The 16,980-nt window shown below is 43.0% G+C and overlaps 1 protein-coding gene across 1 annotated transcript in view; it reads left to right on the forward strand.

Annotated features, from left to right (window-relative positions):
* plcl1 (phospholipase C like 1) overlaps positions 1–16,980 on the forward strand; it is a 114,397-nt gene that overhangs the window by 84,137 nt on the left and 13,280 nt on the right. Inside the window, exons 7-9 of the mRNA XM_014989747.2 lie at positions 1,358–2,471; positions 3,023–3,199; positions 13,336–13,698. Coding sequence (XP_014845233.2) covers positions 1,358–2,471; positions 3,023–3,199; positions 13,336–13,698 — 1,654 coding nt within the window. The remainder of the gene's footprint in view (positions 1–1,357; positions 2,472–3,022; positions 3,200–13,335; positions 13,699–16,980) is intronic.

Here is a 16,980-nt window from a genome sequence, read left to right on the forward strand (position 1 = left end):
TCTGCTTACTCACGGCTGTGTGAGAGCCAGCACTAAATCCAACATTTGAAACCAATACGCACATTAAGTTGCAGTTATTGTGCCAGTTTTACGTTACACGCTATGTTAGGTCATCTGAAGCCGCGTCTTACTCGGTGAAGCACTCTTGCGAAAGCCAGAGCTTTACAGCGTACAGTCAGGTAAAGAAATGGGAAATATTTTCCCTCTTCCTCCAAAAAGGGCTCATGAAACTACTCCTCAGATCGACTTGTTGTTTTTATAGGACATCGTGCAGGAAGAACACTTAGAGGAGCAGGTGCTCTGTGACCGGATTAATCTTCAGAATACCTAAAACACGTGCAGTCGCGCTCTCATGGTGGCTTATTCCACCACCACAGTGCCACAAATAACGACAGGAATCAGTGTGGGGGTGGATAATAAGCTGATGTTCCTCTGAGGAACAAAAGGATTCAAGCCAGACCGACCGGGTTCAGAGAGTTCAAGGTTTGAGGAGCCAGAGGACTTGGAACTTGACCTGTTGAGGTCAGGGAGTAGTGGAGTGACTTCTGCTAAATAAAACTCAAGACGCACTGCAGCCTCGTCTGGCCGTTACCTTCCTGTGCAGTTCCTATAGAATAAAATCTCACTTTCTGGATTTCACTTTGATTCCCTCTGGTAGATTTTTTTTACAGGCCAATCAGCAAACAGAAGGAGAATTTCTGAATGATGACGTCGATATTCTGAGCTGTTTCAGAATTGTAGTTTCATCAGTGCCAACAGAGGAAGTGAAGAAAGCCGTTCAGTCCGTGTTGGTCACACTTCCAGATGATTAAATTAACGTTAGCGGCCGCCTGGTTCACATCTGCACTTTTCTCTGCACAGTGGAGGATGGTAGTTTATTTCCGGTAAGCTTCATAGGGTCATACTGGTGCATTACATACATGTCAGGCAAACGTTAGTGATTGGGTAAAATTGGAAACTTCAACACAGTCCAAGCGATTGTTTCTCAATAGCTGAGAGTTCAGACCCGTCTGGATGAAGCAAAAAGCTAATTGGATGATTTCTTTCCCCTTTACATCATAACAAAACACAGTAGTAACCAGCAGAAAGAACTATGATCTGTACTGAAAACTCACAGTGTCTTTCAAAACTATATATTCTCAACACATGGTTTCATAAAAATCTTCAGAAGTCAATGATTGAAATATCTGTACACACGGATTCATTCCTCTTTATCCTCAAACCTATAAATACAATTCACTGACACTAATTCTCCATATAATGACTGACCCGTCCCTGTGTGTTTTCTGACTCGTTGTTGCACGTTTTGTGTGTGTGTGTGTGTTTTCTGAGCCGTCCCTGTGTGTGTCCCCCGCAGTACTTCGTACCGCTCCTACCTGCTGGACGACCAGGTCCACGGCAGAGCCGACCTCGGCGGCCTCATCAAGGCCCTGCAGTCCGGCTGCCGGTGCCTGGAGCTGGGTGTGACCGACGGCCCCGAGGGCGAGCCTCTGCTCGGGGTCGACTATGGGCCTGACATCTCTCGCCACCATCACCACCACCACCACCACTCACCCGTTACCATCCGCTCTGCACTGGAGGTGGTCAATAAATACGCCTTCCTGACTTCCCAGTACCCTTTGCTGCTGTACCTGTGTCACCGGTGCTCCCCGGGTCAGCAGCGCACCATGGCCCACCACCTGAAGAAGGTGTTCGGGTCCCGACTTTACACCCCCGATGCCCAGCATGTGAGTCTGGGGGGGCGTGCCACCACTCTGCCCTCCCCCGAGCAGCTGAAGGGGAGGATCCTCCTGGTGGGGAAGAAGCTCCCTCCAGAGGAGGAGGGATCTGACGGGGAGGTGTCTGAGGAGGACGAGGAGATTGGAGGGGGCGGACCCCTGGCAGGAAGAAGGATGACCATCCCTGGGGAGGAGGAACTGGGCGTGGTCTTGGTGGTCCCGCCTCCTTCCCAGCCCAGGAAGCTCAGCCTCCACAGGGAGCTGTCGGACTTGGTGGCTATTGCCCGGACCAGCAGCCGCAGCTTCTACGCCCAGAGGGGAAGCTACAAGCAGACTCAGCAGCAGTCGCCCCCCAGCAGCCCTTCGTCCCCCGGCTCGCCCGTCCCCCCGGAGCTGCCTTACTGGACGATGTGCTCCCTGGGCGAGGGAGAGGCCGGGCGGCTAACCAGTGAGAGCCCGGAGGACCTGGTGGTGTTCACCAAGCGTACCCTGACCAGGGTCCGGCCCAGCTCAGTTCGCCTGGACTCCAGCAACCCCAACCCGCAGGGATACTGGAAGGGAGGGGTCCAGCTCGTGGCCTTGAACCAGCAGACTCCGGGCGCCATGCTGGACCTTCATCGGGGCCGCTTCACTCAGAACGGGGGGAGCGGCTACGTCCTCCGGCCCGCCGTGATGAGGGACGAGGTGTCGTACTTCAGCGCCCACACACACGGCTGCGTCCCAGGAGTCCCGCCTCAGACGCTGCGCATTAAGGTCCAGAAGCTGCTCTGTTGTTTTAAATTTAACACTAAACAATTAACAACAAAAACTTCAGTATCATATACTTAAATGGGCAGTGTTATGTAAATTATAAAACATCAAAAACATGCCTGCAGTGTTGTGGAGTTTCAGAAAGAGCAGGAGCTTCTTAAAGAGACAGAGGCCCAATTTTAAGAGTTTGAGTTAAATTTATTTGATCTTTTGATCTTTGTAACAATTTTGCGTAACATAGGCACTTGGCTGTGCTGTAAAATGGCACTATGTCACCAAATCCTGTGTTGCATCACTATCACTGTCACATGACCAAAACTAATACCACACAACCAACAATGATGAATATTTGCTGTTAATATCAGCACATTTCTACTTATCTGACTGATACCAATAGGTTAAACAATGACTGAAATAACATCGGCTGATGCTGATGTAGGTGACACAGTGAGCCTGCCCTTTGACCCTGCTAAGCCCCTAGGATATAAAGGCTGTCTTCAGAGATTTTTTTTTTGATGAACTTAACATGAGATGCTCTGTGTTTTGTTGAGCAGGTGATCAGTGCCCACAACCTGCCCAAGCCTCAGGGGTCAGGGGCCAAGGGTGAGGTCATTGACCCGTACGTTGTGCTGGAGCTGCACGGCGTCCCGGCCGACTGTGCCGAGCAGCGGACGCGCACCGCCGCTCAGAACCAGGACGAGCCCATGTTTGACGAGACCTTTGAGTTCCAGGTAAGCCGAAGACATTAATAAATAAATATCTGACGTCATTATTATGACATTTAGCTAATATAAATAATTCTGGTGATTCCAACTGTCCTGAATCGAGAGTTTGGTCTGATTTAACTTCACACAGGAAAAAAAAAATCTGTTGTATCTAAACTTCCTGTTTAAACTGTAAATGATGAAGTTTTGCAAGATTTCACTAAACTGAGGTTGGAGCATTTCCAAAACTTATCACACGCCTGTGCTGGAGCTTCATAAACTCAATGGGGGCCAGATATTGGTCATTGGTGCTGATTTGCTCATAAAGCTCTTAAAGCAAATGCAGAAAAAAAACCCAGCTCGAATTTTAAATCTTCTTATATAAATGCATGGCAGCTCTTTATGATAATCCTGCTTAGACTGCTTAATGTTACTTAGACATTCCACCAAAGGCTCTTTGTTGGTGTTTGAGAAACGTTTATCAGCTCCGTGCGACTAAAAGAAGGATTCTGAAGTGTGCTCTGATTGACGTTATTATCAGAAATCTTCAGCTGTTTAAACTCGGCGGTACAGACACTGTGTGTCTAACAGGACTCGCCTCTTTAAGATGAAAGATGAACTGAAGTGCGAACACAGAGGTCTGTGTGGATTTGGAGAGGTTCCTGTCTGCTCTGCACCTGCAGCAGAACAGAACCCTGAGTGGTTAATGGAACGGGGTGGGCGGGCGGCGGGGTTAGGACCATCAAGATCCAAATGAAGTGCTCCTGTGAAAACACTGCTGTATAACGGATGACGTTTGATGACTTGCTGATTGAGCCTTTTTGCCCCTCACTGACAGAGTCCTGCGTGATTGTAGCGGAGCCATAATGACGAGCAGTCGCGAATCATATGCGCTTGGCGTTCCCACTGCGTGTGTGTGTGTGTGTGTGTTGCTTCCTGCAGACATAATGTACCTCCACAAAGACTGAAAAAGATTGGAATAATACCTGTAATCAGTAGGCAGTAATTGCAGCGACTGTTTGGCAGTAGACGGGCTTTAAATAAGATTTGAATGGACGGTTTGTCTGTCTGAGACGGCAGCGTGTGTGTGTGTGTGTGTGTGTGTGTGTGTGTGTGTGTGTGTGTGTGTGTGTGTGTGTGTGTGTGTGTGTGTGTGTGTGTGTGCCTGTGCATTAGTGAATCACACATATAAAGCTCCGTCTGAGTGTGCTGCTCAGTATAAGTCCACTCGGTTTTGTTCAGATACTTTATTTTCATGACCTATATAGGGGTTTTTATTTTGTCCTTTTCATCGCCTCCCAGACTCTTGGTAGCCTTATTTTTCCTCTGTGGTGTTCAGCGTAGTCGGCATGTTAAGGTCTGTTCGCCATTCTGTGACTGGCTCTCACCTCATACGAACAAAAACAAGTTTTATTAAGAGAAAATATCTTGTTTTTACCTCATGTTATTGTGTACCTGCCTTTCATTTCAGTGTGACAGAGAGATCCGCTGCCTCAGGTAAATGACGCCGCAGCGTCGCCTCTCTGCACATCTGATACCGTAGCAACTGGGTCACCAACTAAACCAGGCTTCTGACCGGCAGACAGTGGAGAGTAATTCCCTCATTATTCTGGATGTGGCTCTTAATGGTGCAGTGTTATGTGAAATTGACTTTTTATAATATTATTCTGTGATCAAGAACATACATGGAGTGTCGCTTTAAATCTTTTGTGTGTTCCTTTAATTTCCATGGCAACCATTCAGCTGTGCAAAACGCCTGCGTGGACCTAGCCCCGCCTTCAAGGACGTATCTCCTTCTCAGAGCTGCAGTTTCTAAGCTTCCGCTTCACAGAGCATCTCCCCCACTCAGCTCCTTCAGACTAGCCAGCAGTAATTAGCAAACACCTGGTGGAACTGCATATCTACTGAGATCATTATAGGAGCTACTTCTCAGTGCAACGCTGGTAAAAACGTTGTTAAAGGGTTAATAGAGGAGCCATGTTGTGATGACTTCCTGAAGGTGGAGTTTCAGAAAGAGCAGGAGTTTTTAAAGAGACAGAGGCCCAGCTTCTATACGTTAAAATACAAAGTCAAATTTCTTTTAAGTCATATTTGAAATATATAGCATTTTTATAACAACTAAGGGCAACATAGTTACTTGATTGTGCTATAAAATGATACTATGTGACTGGAAAACAGGAAGAGCTCAGTTTTTCACAGATTACCTGTCTCATACCAGACTGTCATTACATAGTGACAGTTTCAACAAACATATAAAAAATATTTTTCATGAAGGTGAGACACTGCAGCTTTTAGGCTTCTGCATTTTCATTATAAACAACACAAAACTCATTAAAATTTTTCTTTAGCATCATTTTGTTTGTACAAACTGTACTTTGTGACTCGGTTGTGTCTGTCTGTGGCTGCAGGAACCTCAGTCTGTCAGGTAATCAGTAACATCGTTGAAAAGTTCTTGGCAACAACAAAAAAACCAGGTGTGTAAGTCAGTGACTCATTAGACGTAGAATCTATAACCCAGGGCTTAGTGGGACTACAGGGAGGTGTGTCAGACACTACACACACACACACACACACACACACACACACACACACACACACACACACACACACACGCACACACACACACACACACACACAGCCCCATCATACACCCAGAATTACAGAGCATACACAGCATCTCCCAGTCAGACACACAGCACAGGTGAGGAGATACTGTTTGTGTGCGTGCGTGTGTGTGTGTGTGTGTGTGTGGGTATGTGCATGTATGTGTGAGTGTGTGTCTTAATCATTTGACCCCGAGGCTCTGCCACAGGGGCCAAACTCAGACACAAGCTGAGGATGAACTCAGATCCAGGGCTTTGAAAGGAAACCGCTGCCTCAGCTGTCGGCACTCATGGAGGTGGTGTGTGTGTGTGTGTGTGTGTGTGTGCGTGTGTGTCTTAGAGGTATGTATGTGTTGTGTTGCACTTTCTGCTTTTAGAGAATGTGAAAGTTGGGAACCTAAGAAAACTTGACTCCTCATTGTGTTATCGTCTTGGTTACGGTATATTACCGCCCCCTACAGGTGGAGGATAGAAGTACAGTTGCCCATTGAGCCACCGCCTCAGTTTGTTGAAATTAGTGGACAATGTCGACATGTATATTTTGAATATTTTGATTTATGTATTTACTCATTTATGTTTTTATGAAATTTTATATTTTTGTCTTGATTGAAAAAGATGACTGGATTCTATGAACTTAATATGATTTATTAAAGGGAGCAGGGGTCTTTAAAGGGGCGTGAGGGCTACAGCACCACTGGCTACCCCCAATGAACACCACTGTTTATTACATATTTGTTAAAACTGTCAGCATATCATGACAATTATCTAATCCATTATTCAATTTCCTTCTGGGGTCAATAAAGTAGTTTTGAATTTGAATTGGCTCTGTAAAATGAGACATAATCTGTGTAAAAAAAAATCAAGCTCCTCCACCTCCTTGAGAAACTATTTGCCATCTGCAAAAATACACCAGTCAGTTAAAAACAACCAATCAGAGCCAGGAGGAGGGGCTTAGTGCTGTCAATCAACCTCATGAAGACAATGTTAAATGTTTTAATGGCGTAGAGACAATTTACTGGTCTAGGAAAACTGTTTATCCATTTATTGGTTACCATGCTGACTAGTCTTTTTTTGCTGATTATCTGTATTATATTATACTGTCAAAAGAGGGACAGAAGGAGGGTGCAGTTTGCTTTTACTATGACTGTACTTGTTTGTTACACTCCCTGTACTGCAGATTATATGTTTGTAGGAAAACCAGCATAATAAGTCATTTCAAAACATCATGATGAGAGACAGCGAGATAAACTAAATCAGACCTTTGTAGTCGGGCAGCTAGGCTGAGGTGTTCTTCATAAAACGTTATAGAAAAGAGGAAAACATCCTGCGTCCGTAGAGCCAGGAGCTCCACGTCTTTTCTTCTCACTCGGTCCCTAATTTGGAAGTCGGCATTGCTTCATCTAAACTGATGTAGCATGAGAAGGACGCGGCAAGCAGAGTGAAACAAACTGGCTGCTTTCACGGTTTTAGAAACGTCTGCTGACAAGCGAAATCATATTAGATTTATTTCAGTTCTCCACAGTCAGTTTTAAAAACCGAAAGCTGCGTAAAACCTCATATTTACCCAAAGTGTGAATGACATCTGAAGCAAGATGAGATCTGAAAACAAACGTCTGGAGGGGTCCGCACAGAGGGAGAGTTGCTTTCTCCAAACCTGTGAAGCCTGCAGACGGCGTCGGGAAGGACCCGTGGAAACAGTGAACTTTCTCAGAGGTCGCCACAGTGTGCCAAATACTTATTGTTAATTCTGCTTGAATATTTATGCTTATCATTAAAGCCGCATTATGTAACATTTATAAAAAAAAAAAATGTTTGTGTAAGTATTTGTTTAAACTGTCACCATGCCGTGCCAGTGTAACGTGAGACAGATCATTTGTGTTTAGTGAGGATGACCTCGTCTGACTTAACTCGGCAATTATACATTTGCAGATTCATTTTAATTTGTGAGAGGTCGGGGTAATGTAGGCATCTTAATAAATTCAGAACAGAAGGCGCTGCTGCAGAATGCTGCGGCGGATTGTAATCACCGACTAATCAACCACTCATTTCATATTTTGTCGACCAAATTAGCATTACCTGCAGCTGTGGAATGTAATAAACGTTGCACACCTGCTTTATGTTTCAAATTAAAGTTGATAATAATTTAAGTTGCAAAACTCTGAGGACCTTATGTGTTCAGTAGAAAACACAACACATGGTGCATATCCATGCATTTCACATCCATTATATATGAACACACCTGCAACAAGTCACTCTGTGTCCTGGTTTTAGAGAAGCTTCTGACCCACATGCATGATTTTTCTCAGGAGACCAAGGAAAAGTTTTAAAAGGTTTATGTTAGTGAATAAAGTGGAGGTCTTGGTATCTAGTAGTGGTAGAGAGGAACAGATGAGATCTGAGGAAATATGAATCTGAAGGCTTTACAGAGTGAGATTAGTGTTACTGACGTTAGGATGTCCGCTGAGAGGGGCTCCGGGAGGGCAGGAGCAGGTTGAGTGAATAAAACATGGAGGCTGGAGCAGGTTGAGCAGTGAGAGTGTAGGAGGGTGGACAGGTTGTACGGAGGATGAAGATGGAGAGGGAGATCGTGTGATTATTGATGGTTTGATCTGGCAGAGGGAGATCCAGGAAACCAAATATTTGTTCATGTGCTCGTTCATTGTGCCTTATATTTATTGTTTAAGAGACGAACTGCACTGCATTTGGTTGGGAGAAAACGTAATTTACATTTTTGCTGTGCTAGAACTCTCTGCTCTGTTCTACAAATTCATTAAGCTAACAAAAGCTAACATACAGCCCTGAAACCTCAAACTGTTGATTTATTTTTTTTATCTGATTGGTGACACATGACTGATTAGCTGGCTTCTGTAACACATTGGTTCGGTCAATTTGGTTGGTCTAGGAACCAGAAGCAACTTTTATAAAATATATATTACACTATGTTGTAGCAGTGTGCTATGAGTCAGATAATCTATGAATAAACTGAGCTTCCCTGTCTTCCCCCTGTGCTTCCCAAAAACAGATTATTTTCACAGATTATCTGTCTCATATTACATTATATTGTCTGTCAGGACATGATAATGTAATAATATAAATATTTTTCATGAAAGTTTCATACTGCAGATTTAGTTAGAGTTTCTCTTTAGCTTGTCCAAATGCGATGTAAGCTAATTTCTTAATATTTCAAAAACAATTTTTTAGATGTTTTCTTTAGTTTTAGATTTATTTTTCTGGTGCTTCATGATAATTCCCAATAACTATATATTTATCTCTAGTAATGTTCTTTTTCTGAGCAGAGTGACTGTTCAAACCACACTGCAAAAAATCTGTCTATTTTATTTAATTTTTTAAAATTATTCCAACAAATAATTTTTTTATTGCTAAAATAAAGTGTGGCCTTATAACACTTTCATTAGAATGAAATATGTGTATCAGACTGAAGGAAATTATAAGTACAGTAACCCTCTGATCTCCTACGGTTACTGTCATCAAAGCTTTTATAATCATCATCATCTGTCAGGCATATCTCTGTCCTCTTCAGAAGCTTGAAGTATAAGAGCTGTAATTTATTATATGTATAAAATACTTACCTGCGATATTTAAAGTACAGTGTGAAATATGCAAATGTCAGAGGTCACAACAATACCCACTACTGAACAAATACTAATCTGTATCACGTGGGTACTTCCTGTTTGAGCCCCACCCCTCCTCACGTCTGGTCAAACGTTTCTGCGAACACTGTTCATCTAAAATCCTTCCAGTTCTGTTTCACCTTGGATCGGAACAAGAAATGATCCTGCAGGAACTCTCAGGCAGAATGAAGAGAGAGGAGCCGGATTAAAAAAACCCGTCTCTGTAATCATCTCTCATAATTACGTCGATGAATGGGACTATTCAGACGTTTTGAATTCATCTGCGGCTCGTTAAGAAGCAGCACAGGTGAAAACAAAACGCAACCCTGGTGGAGCTGGTCTCTGCTTCAACCTTTGGTGACCCCAAAACAACCCGACAGTGGTTTGAAATTGTAAAGCAACACAACTTAAAATATGGTTAGACAGAAAAGAATGTTTCAGTTTTCTCAAAGCTATAAATAACATCCAAATTGAAAAGTCACGCTCAGATGTCAAGTATACAGCCCGTTTGAGTGTAATGCATTCTCAGGATCATTGCAGTGCAAATACTAACAACTCAGAAGATTTCTAGAGAATATTAGAATCATAAAGGCCAAGGAACACAGAGACATGTTTTTATAAATAAGATGTATTTCCTGAAAAAAACAACTTTTGAAATAAAACTTCTTGAACGTGATCTGAGACAACATGGGTCTGTTGTTAAATGTGTGAAGCTGTGCTCATGCACCCTAGATGATGTTCCATCACGTGGACACAGTTTGCACATCAGATGCACAGACGTCCTGCTTTTCCTTGAAGCATCAGAAGATCAAATCTGTTACTGCAGATCGACAACTCGGCCTGAAGAAATGGGTCGAACTGCAGCTGAACCTCAGAGTGCATCAGCTCCGCTGCTCCAGTGCGTCTGCTTACCTAATGCTCACAGGTCACTCACTGGAATGTTACTCAAGAAAGTATATGTCTGACATTCTATAATTAAGGACAGCAAGCAATATATCAAATATGTAAGTAAATACTAATTCAAAATATACAAATTTCAGTGTTGTAGTTTATGAACTTCACGCATCTTAAAACCCAAATAAAACAAAATGTGTTTTTCATCAGTATGTTTGCAAACACAAAACCCCTGCAGTGAAGTTATACAGTTAACTTTAATGAGTTAAAGTTGATGTTTCTCCACACAGACTGGCAAGGTTTGACAAGAGCTGCATTTCCATTCCAAATGTGAGCTAAACTGTATAATCTGCTAATGTAAAAAAACACAATTTCCAATAAATAGGAAACACAATTAAAATCATAGGTGAATAAGTTTGTTCACGTAATAAGTAATTATTAATACATTCCATGGCTTCTCTGACTACTTCCTGTCGTCTTTTTTGTGGTTTTCGCCGATGGTTGTTCTTCATCATGTGACTCTTGTGATACAAAAAAAAGTGTTTCCATTGCAGTTTTGTGAAATAAACCAATCTTAGCAACAAAACCTTTTAGAATTTTTGCCGTTTTTATTAAACTAATTCATTTTCAAAATGTCAAATTGCACATTTTCCATTGACTGCGTGTCAATGGAAAGTCAGCTAATGTGTCTGCCAATAGCTGAAGAAGAACTTCCTGGTTCCTGGTTCTTCTTCTTCTTCTTCTTTGTAGTTCCTGGGTTCCAGGCTACAACACGTCACAACAGTCAGTTCACATGTGAGCGTCGGATCGTACAGAGAACATGAATTATTGAACTGTAGTCGTACAGTTTGAGCTGGAACTCTAAGTGTGCCGCTCCAGATTTTTGTGAAGTTCCCCCAGCCAACAAAGCAACCCGTTCACTTCATTGTTTGGGCAACATTTTACAAACAATCTGTGTCGAGTCGAATCAGATTATAATTAAATGGACTTGGACTGTATCAGACTTGTGATGTTGTGAACAGGACAAAGCTGCTATAGAAAACAGATGGATGAATTGTACTGGTATATTTCTCTCTAATCACCTTAAATTAAACGCCATCTCCCTGTTTATTGACTCTGAAAAGTCAGTCACCAGCCTTATGCTTTTGTAAAGATTGTTGTAATGTGCAGCTTTGAACTTTGTTTAGATCTCGGTAAGCCATAATGGTTCAGTGCTGCGTTCTCTGCCAGCAGCTTGTTTACAACAGCTTTTATGAGTTGGCTTCGGTTGAATTCACAAGTTTAGAGCCATGTGAGTCAAAGTGGAAGACTGGAGCTGCTGGGGCTCGTGAACTCTGCTCTGGATATTACACGCACGATTAGACAAACGCATACACATGGGTTCCTTAGTAGGAAATCATTGGTTAATATAGTTTTTTCCCCCTCTAAATATGTTAAATAAAATCACTTTGTTTCTTTTTTCTATTTTTCCAAACGTGTTTTCAACTGTTGGTTCAGTCAGGAAGAAAGAGAAGAAACATAAAGAGTCTGACCTTTTGTCTCTGAGCTCCAGCTGATACGTTGACCAGATTTGCATGTTGGAACACTTTAAGCTACACTCATTATAAACGGGTCACTTTTGATTACAGTTATATTTAATACACCCACCTGCTGCTCCATGCGGCTCTCCCTCAGTGCGCATTAGGCTGCTCCGTTAACTCCTGGCAGCTGCTCCCTGACTGACTTATGAACTGACATGTTGTTGACAGCAGATGCTTAGAATGCAGCTAGAGCTACGCTTCCAGATGTTGTCAAACTGTTCTTATAAGAGCCAAAAGCCAGGTTAGGAGATTTGATATCCAGTTTGACGCTGATGTTGAAAATCAGTTGGACGGTTGAAAAAGGGCCTGACATCATGCCGAACATTAGTCCCGTAGCCTTTCCCAGAGTTTGCAGTTTTGCTTTGTTAAATCAGTCTATATTTTTATACAATTCAAGCTACCTTGAATTGTATCACCTTGTTCCTCATCTTTCATCTTCTTGGAAGAATCCGTTTCGTCAAGTCACTGCGGCTGGTTGATGTTACTTGTAAAATGTCATGGCAGAGCAAAGAATCACCAAGTTTAAAGTCAACCAGTTGGTACAACCCCGACTACACCCAAACATTCACCCCCACCCGTCCCCTCAAAAACATGCCATTTGAAATCAGATATGTACATACACTGTATCCAAAAGATGCAGAACCAATTTTTCTTCCTGTCTTGTTTAAAATCAGAGTAACCTTCTTTTGGGTCAGTTAGATGAACAAAACTCAGTTCTTTTTCCTAAATGCAAGAAGAATGAGAGAAACGTTTTCAGTTAATTCAGACCACACAACATGTTTTAAGGTCTTTGTCCTTCAGGCCATTTGCAAATTGCCTGTCCTTCTATGTCCCTTTCGGATTAATACCGTCTTTCTCGCTGAGTGGATTCTAAACCCATGTTGGTGGAGGGATTCATTTCACTGTGGATCATGATGCTTACTAGCTTCAACTAGCTTCTTCATGAGGTCATTAGCTTTTATGCTCTGGTTGATCCCAACATTTTGCACCAAAACACGCCCCTCTCTCTCTGGGACACAGTAACCGTCTACTTCCTGAATTGTATGACGGCTACACCTTTAAGATCCCTCAATCTGCCACATTCTCACAGCAATGCGCAGATCGTTTCCTCATATTCCTGAAATTGAGAAAACATTTTCATTAACTGAAAGAATACAAATTTATGGGAGAGCTATATTGTATGTTGATCAAATTAAAACAAACTGACATTAGAGGTACAATATTCTGAGTTTATGGATCTATTTATTAGCCTTTTGAACGGATGATTGGATTGATTATTTTCTCCACATTTACCTCAGCTGATGGTAAATTACGGTTCTCCATGCTCCTTCTGGTGGCACTTAGTCCACAAAAATGACTTTGTGTGTGTGTGTGTGTGTGCGTGTGCGTGCGTGCGTGTGTGTGTGTGTGTGTGTGTGTGTTGGTGTAATGCCTCGCTCCATGTCCTGTTTCAGGTCAACATGCCTGAGCTGGCCTTGCTGCGCTTTGTGGTGCTGGATGACGACTACATCGGAGACGATTTCATCGGCCAATACAGCGTGGCCTTCGAGTGCCTTCAGCCGGGCTACCGTAATGTGCCCCTGCTGGGCCTGGCGGGAGACCCCTTACCACACACCAGCCTTTTTGTTCACGTGGCCATCACCAACCGGCGAGGCGGAGGGAAGGCCCAGCGCCGCGGCCTGTTGGTGCGCAGGGTGGGCCGGCGAGGGAGGGAGTACGTCTCTCTGCGGCACACCGGCATCAAAGCTCTGGACGAGGTCTTCAAACAAGCCGGCGGACCCCTCAAGGAGGCCACGGACCTGCGGGAGGACGCTCAGGTGAGACGGGGAGTGGGCGGGGTTTCCATTACACTGCTGTCAGAGAGCAGGATCACTCTCTCTTTTAGCCTCAGGTGTGACTGATGTCTTCCTCCTTAAGGCTTGGATTCACACCAACCCTGTTCAGTCCGTTTTAGTCCAACTCCAGTCCGTTTGTCTAGAAAGTCCGGTTTCTTTGTGAAGCTGCGAATATGTAATCGAACTCTGGTCTGCGTAAAAACAAAGGTCTGGGTCCGGTTAAAGTGAACTCCGGCCCGGTTCAAATGCAAATGTGACCGCTGAAGTGAACAAGAGAAAAGCAGGAAGTGTGTGAAGTAATAAAGAAAGAGATGCATTGTGGGAATTCTATATTATTAAGACAACTTTATTTGTACTGTCTGCAAACACAAACACACTTCCACTCAGCCCTGTACCCAACAACCCAGCTAGACTTTATATGCCGGTGAACTCTCCGTGTGTTAAAAGGATCTGTGAGTGTGTGACTGAGGTGCAGGAGCTGCAGTCAGCCTCTACCTGAGACGTGTTTGTGGGCCGAATCACAGAGGAGGAGGAGGCGGAGGAGGCGTGACAAAAAAGCAATAGTCGGTGAGAAGAGTGGAGGAGGACAATAAAGCTTCTATAAATACCAGGAGAAGTGAAGGCTGGTCGTGCAGCACCCACCAGTTCTATCGCTGAATACTAACATGAACTGGTGGGCAATGTGAAAAGAATAACTACATGGGTTCTTATTGTGCTTGTTTGGTTTTCATGTGCAATAACCGGTCTGGTTTGGCTATAAATACCTAGCAATACTTGTAATTATGAACAAAACTATTAACTTGGATCAAAGTTACCAAGTTGGAGCACCACCTGATTATTAGGAAAATAATAACAGTCAAATATTTCAGTCTCATTTATTGTCCTTAAATGCCTCCCTGATAAGGAGGCCTTGGTATTAAAATAACAATGGATCAAGGCATAAATCCAGAGCTGAAGATGTTACACATGTGTGGAATAAAGACAAACGACTTCTCTCCAATATACAGGAGTTTAAAAAGAGAAGGAATTCAACCTTCAAGTTTATTATTTTAATCACCAATCTCACTAATCTAGTAACACTCAACTAAACGACTTAGTAAAAGATGAAAGAATGATGAGTAAATGACTAAAAGTAAAACAGTAGGAATAGACAAATACCAAAATGTATTCTTCATTCTCATACAGCTGAGAATAAGAGGAATATCATAATATCACATTCCTAGATTCGCACTCACAAAGGCACACACATTTACACACAGATTGGTAGGCAATGTGCCTTGCCCAGAGCACATCAGGACCCTGGAATCGAACCTACGACCTTCCGATCACAAGACGATTCCTGTTGAAGAATTATGAGTAAAGCAGGATCAAAGCTTATCCATATGTGGATAATAAAGTTCACTTGACTTGACTACATGCGGAGTACAGATGTCCTCCTTTCACTGGGGAAATAGTAGAGGAGGTTTCATAGGAAGGTCCCCAAAGTCTAGAAGAGACAAAAGCTCCTTCATCGGCTCGTCATTGTGAGCATAATATTACATATTCATGCAGTGAATGTCCTATTCCTGCTTAAACTGATAGTTTGTGGGAATGATAGTTCTTATCCCAGCCTCCTTGCTCCTTGTAGTTTAGACCTTCACATAGCTGGAGGCCCAACAGTAAACCCTGTACATGTGCTGGAAAACCATGAATACTGCATGTCCTCTCCAGCATCTGCATCACAGACTGCTTCATAGAACCAAGGCCATAAAGAAATATTTTCCTGCTTATCAGTCCAGGACAGAGCCTGACCTTAATGCTTTCCAGCTCAGGTAGCCAACAACTGTTTGACTCCAAAATATTGCAAATCTAGAAGGTCAGGTTAATTCTGAAAACAAGCCAGAATCTCTGAGATCCTGGTGAAGATCCCAGAGCTGAGACTGATCCAGATCCTCATACTGGCCAACATGGCTTTTGGCTCACACAGTCTGTACTGGCTCACTTTTGCAGAGCTACTTTAAAGAGACGGCACAGAATGCAGGGCGCTTGTTTATCTGGCCATGTGAACTGCCATGAATTATTTCTACTTTTCATAAAGTTTATGCTTCCCTTATGTAATAGTAACGCAAACGTTAGGTGGTTATGTTAAAAAAAACCCAGCTCTCCACTAATCATTGGCACTGCATACAAGTGAATTCAGACAAAGGCATGAAAACATTATACTTCTCCTCCTTAGAGCTGCAGTTTCCAAGAGCAGCTCTCCTCTACAACTCCCCCCCACTCAGCCCCTTCAGACTAGCCAGCAGCAATTAGCAAACACCTGGTGGAGCATCTGCCGAGCTCATTATACAAGCTACTTTTTAGTGAAATGCTGGTAAAAATGTTGTTAAAGGGTTAATAGAGGAGCCATGTTGTGATGACTTCCTGAAGGTGGAGTTTCAGAAAGAGGAATTTTAAAGGGACAGAGGCAAAATTTCAACACTTTAAATTACAAAATCAAATTTCTTTCAAGTCATATCATATTTATACAGCATTTTAGTAACAATGGAAGGTACCATAGTTTTTTGATTGTGCAATAAGATGACATCATGTGCCTGGAAGACACATCACACTGCCCCTTTAACATTTTGTCTGTCAGTAGCAGGACTAACAAATATGAAATAAACAAAATTAGCAACGGCTAAAGGGTAAAAAATGGTTCTTATGTGAAAAGAAAAACAAATACAAGTAATCTTCAACTGCAAAGGCTTCCTACTTACACATGTCCGCACACCAGGTCCTGAGCAGAAACACTGTTCACTCTTTAGCTAGCAGCTTTTATTAGCGCTCTTCTGCTTTATTGTCCTTTCCTTTTGCTCTGTCTCACTTAAAGCTTAAAGCTGCTAAGGCTGTGTGCTCCTCTGCCAGGGTCACTTAACATCCATCACACTTGTCTTGCTGTTGCGCGCACACACACACACACGCACACACACGCACACACACCCTTCAGTGAAGGTGGGCTGTGATAATTAGCCGCCGTGTTGGAGCTTTTTCTGTTGACAAAACCGTTCAGTCAGAGTGGCAGCGTTTTTCTGTTTGAGGCCTGAAGTCACTTGGCTCATTAGGAGCTGACCCAGAATGTTACAGAGAACTCGCTTCCCACTTCTGCTTTACCTACTTCAAATTAAAAATGTGCACACTACAAAAACACAACATGTTCCCAAGAATTTTTGCTCTAGTTTTTAATGCAAATATATGAGTACACTTGAAATAAGTCAAAACCAAAATATAAGTAGCATTTCAGCA

The sequence above is a fragment of the Poecilia mexicana genome, unplaced genomic scaffold (assembly GCF_051168715.1).
Source record: "Poecilia mexicana isolate PSO_F unplaced genomic scaffold, ASM5116871v1 scaffold_2, whole genome shotgun sequence".
NCBI lineage: Eukaryota > Metazoa > Chordata > Actinopteri > Cyprinodontiformes > Poeciliidae > Poecilia > Poecilia mexicana.